A 1,708-nucleotide genomic window follows, 5' to 3' on the forward strand; every position below is an offset into this window, starting at 1 on the left:
GTCCATGTCGCTGGCTTTGACGGTGAGGAGTGACATACCAGGTGAATTATTTTCATTGACGAAAGCGGTCAAAAACTGTTGCGGGAACGTTGGTGCGTGGTCATTTACGTCCGATATTCTTAAATTAATACTCTTGTTTGTGGAAAAAGGCGGGGAACCCTCATCTACTGCTGTAATAGTTATATTATATTCTGGTACTGTTTCACGATCCAAAATATCGTCAGATATCAGACTATAGAAATTAGGTGCGGAGGACTTGATTTTGAAAGGCAAATCTTGGCTAATATAACACCTAACATGACTATTTTTACCCGAGTCCAAATCTTTAATATTGATCATTGCTATGACGGTATTTAGAGGGGAATCTTCTGGTATTGCATTGGAGAGGGAAATGATGCTAATTATAGGGGCATTATCATTTAGGTCGGTCACTTCAATTAGCACCTTGCTTGTGTCTGTAAGCCCCCCTTTGTCCGTGGCTTCAATGTTTATTTCATAATGTTTAGCTTTTTCATAATCTAAAACACCAGTTACACTTATTTCTCCGCTGTGGGGGTCTATAATAAACAGGGAAGATGCACTGCTGGTATGCTGTGAGAACGAAAATGTTATCTCTTCATTTGTTCCCTTATCATTATCAGAGGCACTGACTCTTAAAATAACGGCGCCCTTCGGTGCGTTTTCAGGAACGGTAACCCTGTAAACGGACTGGCTGAATACTGGCGCATTGTCGTTAGCATCTAGAACAATGACGTTTATTTTGACTGAACCCGATTTCTGAGGATTACCTCCATCAAATGCTGTCAGAGTTAATTTATGCTCTTCTTGTTTTTCTCTATCAAGCGATGTGTGAAGAACCATTTCAATATATTTTGTACCATCGGGAAGAGATACAACGTTCAGTTTGAAATTATCTGAAGGGTTGAGTTTGTACGTTTGAATGGTGTTCATTGCTACATCGGGGTCACTGGCACTCTCTAAGGAATAACGAGCCCCCGGTGAGGCAGATTCAATAACCTGGAAATTGTATTCCTTCTTGGAAAAATACGGAGCGTTGTCATTGATATCTAAAATCTCTACATCGATTCTGTGTAGCTCCATTGGATTTTCAAGGATTATTTGGAAATGAAGAGAGCACGGAGACACTTGCTTGCATAATTCTTCCCTGTCTATCCTTTTAGCCACTACTAAAGTCCCTTTTTCTGAATTCAGACCAATGTACTCACTGTCGTCCTCGGTAAATATCCTAGCACGCCCAGATTTCAATCGCTTAATATCCAAACCTAGATCTTGAATTATATTCCCGACAACAGAGCCCGTCGCCATCTCCTCTGGTATAGAATAACGGACCTGACCGACAGCCATTTCTGCGACGCAGATACAGACAAGCAGCGGCAACAATGAAGCAATTTTCTTTTCGGCGAAATAACAAAAAACACCCATTGTGACGAAATTGTTCACAATATCTGAATGAGGCAAAGAGAAAAAAAAACACGGTGGGAAAACGGACCAAATATTTGGTCACAAGTTAACAACTGAGTACGGGGAGTGTGGTTTGTCAGTCTAGCTCCGAATAAAGCAACAGAATGGCGAGGGAGGACCTCGACTAGAAAAAAAGCTCTGATTTTACTGATACTACCCAACAGCGGCACTTAGGGACATAAAAGGGAAATGCAGAGAGAGAGAGAGAGAGAGAGAGAGAGAGAGA

At 41.3% G+C, this 1,708-nt stretch overlaps 2 protein-coding genes across 2 annotated transcripts in view; both read right to left on the bottom strand.

Annotated features, from left to right (window-relative positions):
- LOC102195916 (protocadherin gamma-A11-like) lies at window positions 1–1,623 on the bottom strand (the record flags this gene model as incomplete). Its single annotated transcript, XM_013907767.1, has 1 exon — window positions 1–1,623. A coding segment is annotated over exon 1 (1,443 nt), but the record flags the coding sequence as incomplete, so codon positions are not given.
- The window catches only part of LOC102196213 (protocadherin beta-16-like), a 2,976-nt gene continuing 2,725 nt past the window's right edge, over window positions 1,458–1,708 (bottom strand). Inside the window, exon 2 of the mRNA XM_005723235.1 lies at window positions 1,458–1,466. Within this exon, the coding sequence (XP_005723292.1) occupies window positions 1,458–1,466 (9 nt within the window). The remainder of the gene's footprint in view (window positions 1,467–1,708) is intronic.

The sequence above is a fragment of the Pundamilia nyererei genome, unplaced genomic scaffold, assembly GCF_000239375.1.
Source record: "Pundamilia nyererei isolate P.nyererei 1_Seehausen unplaced genomic scaffold, PunNye1.0 scaffold00008, whole genome shotgun sequence".
Taxonomy (NCBI): Eukaryota; Metazoa; Chordata; class Actinopteri; order Cichliformes; family Cichlidae; genus Pundamilia; species Pundamilia nyererei.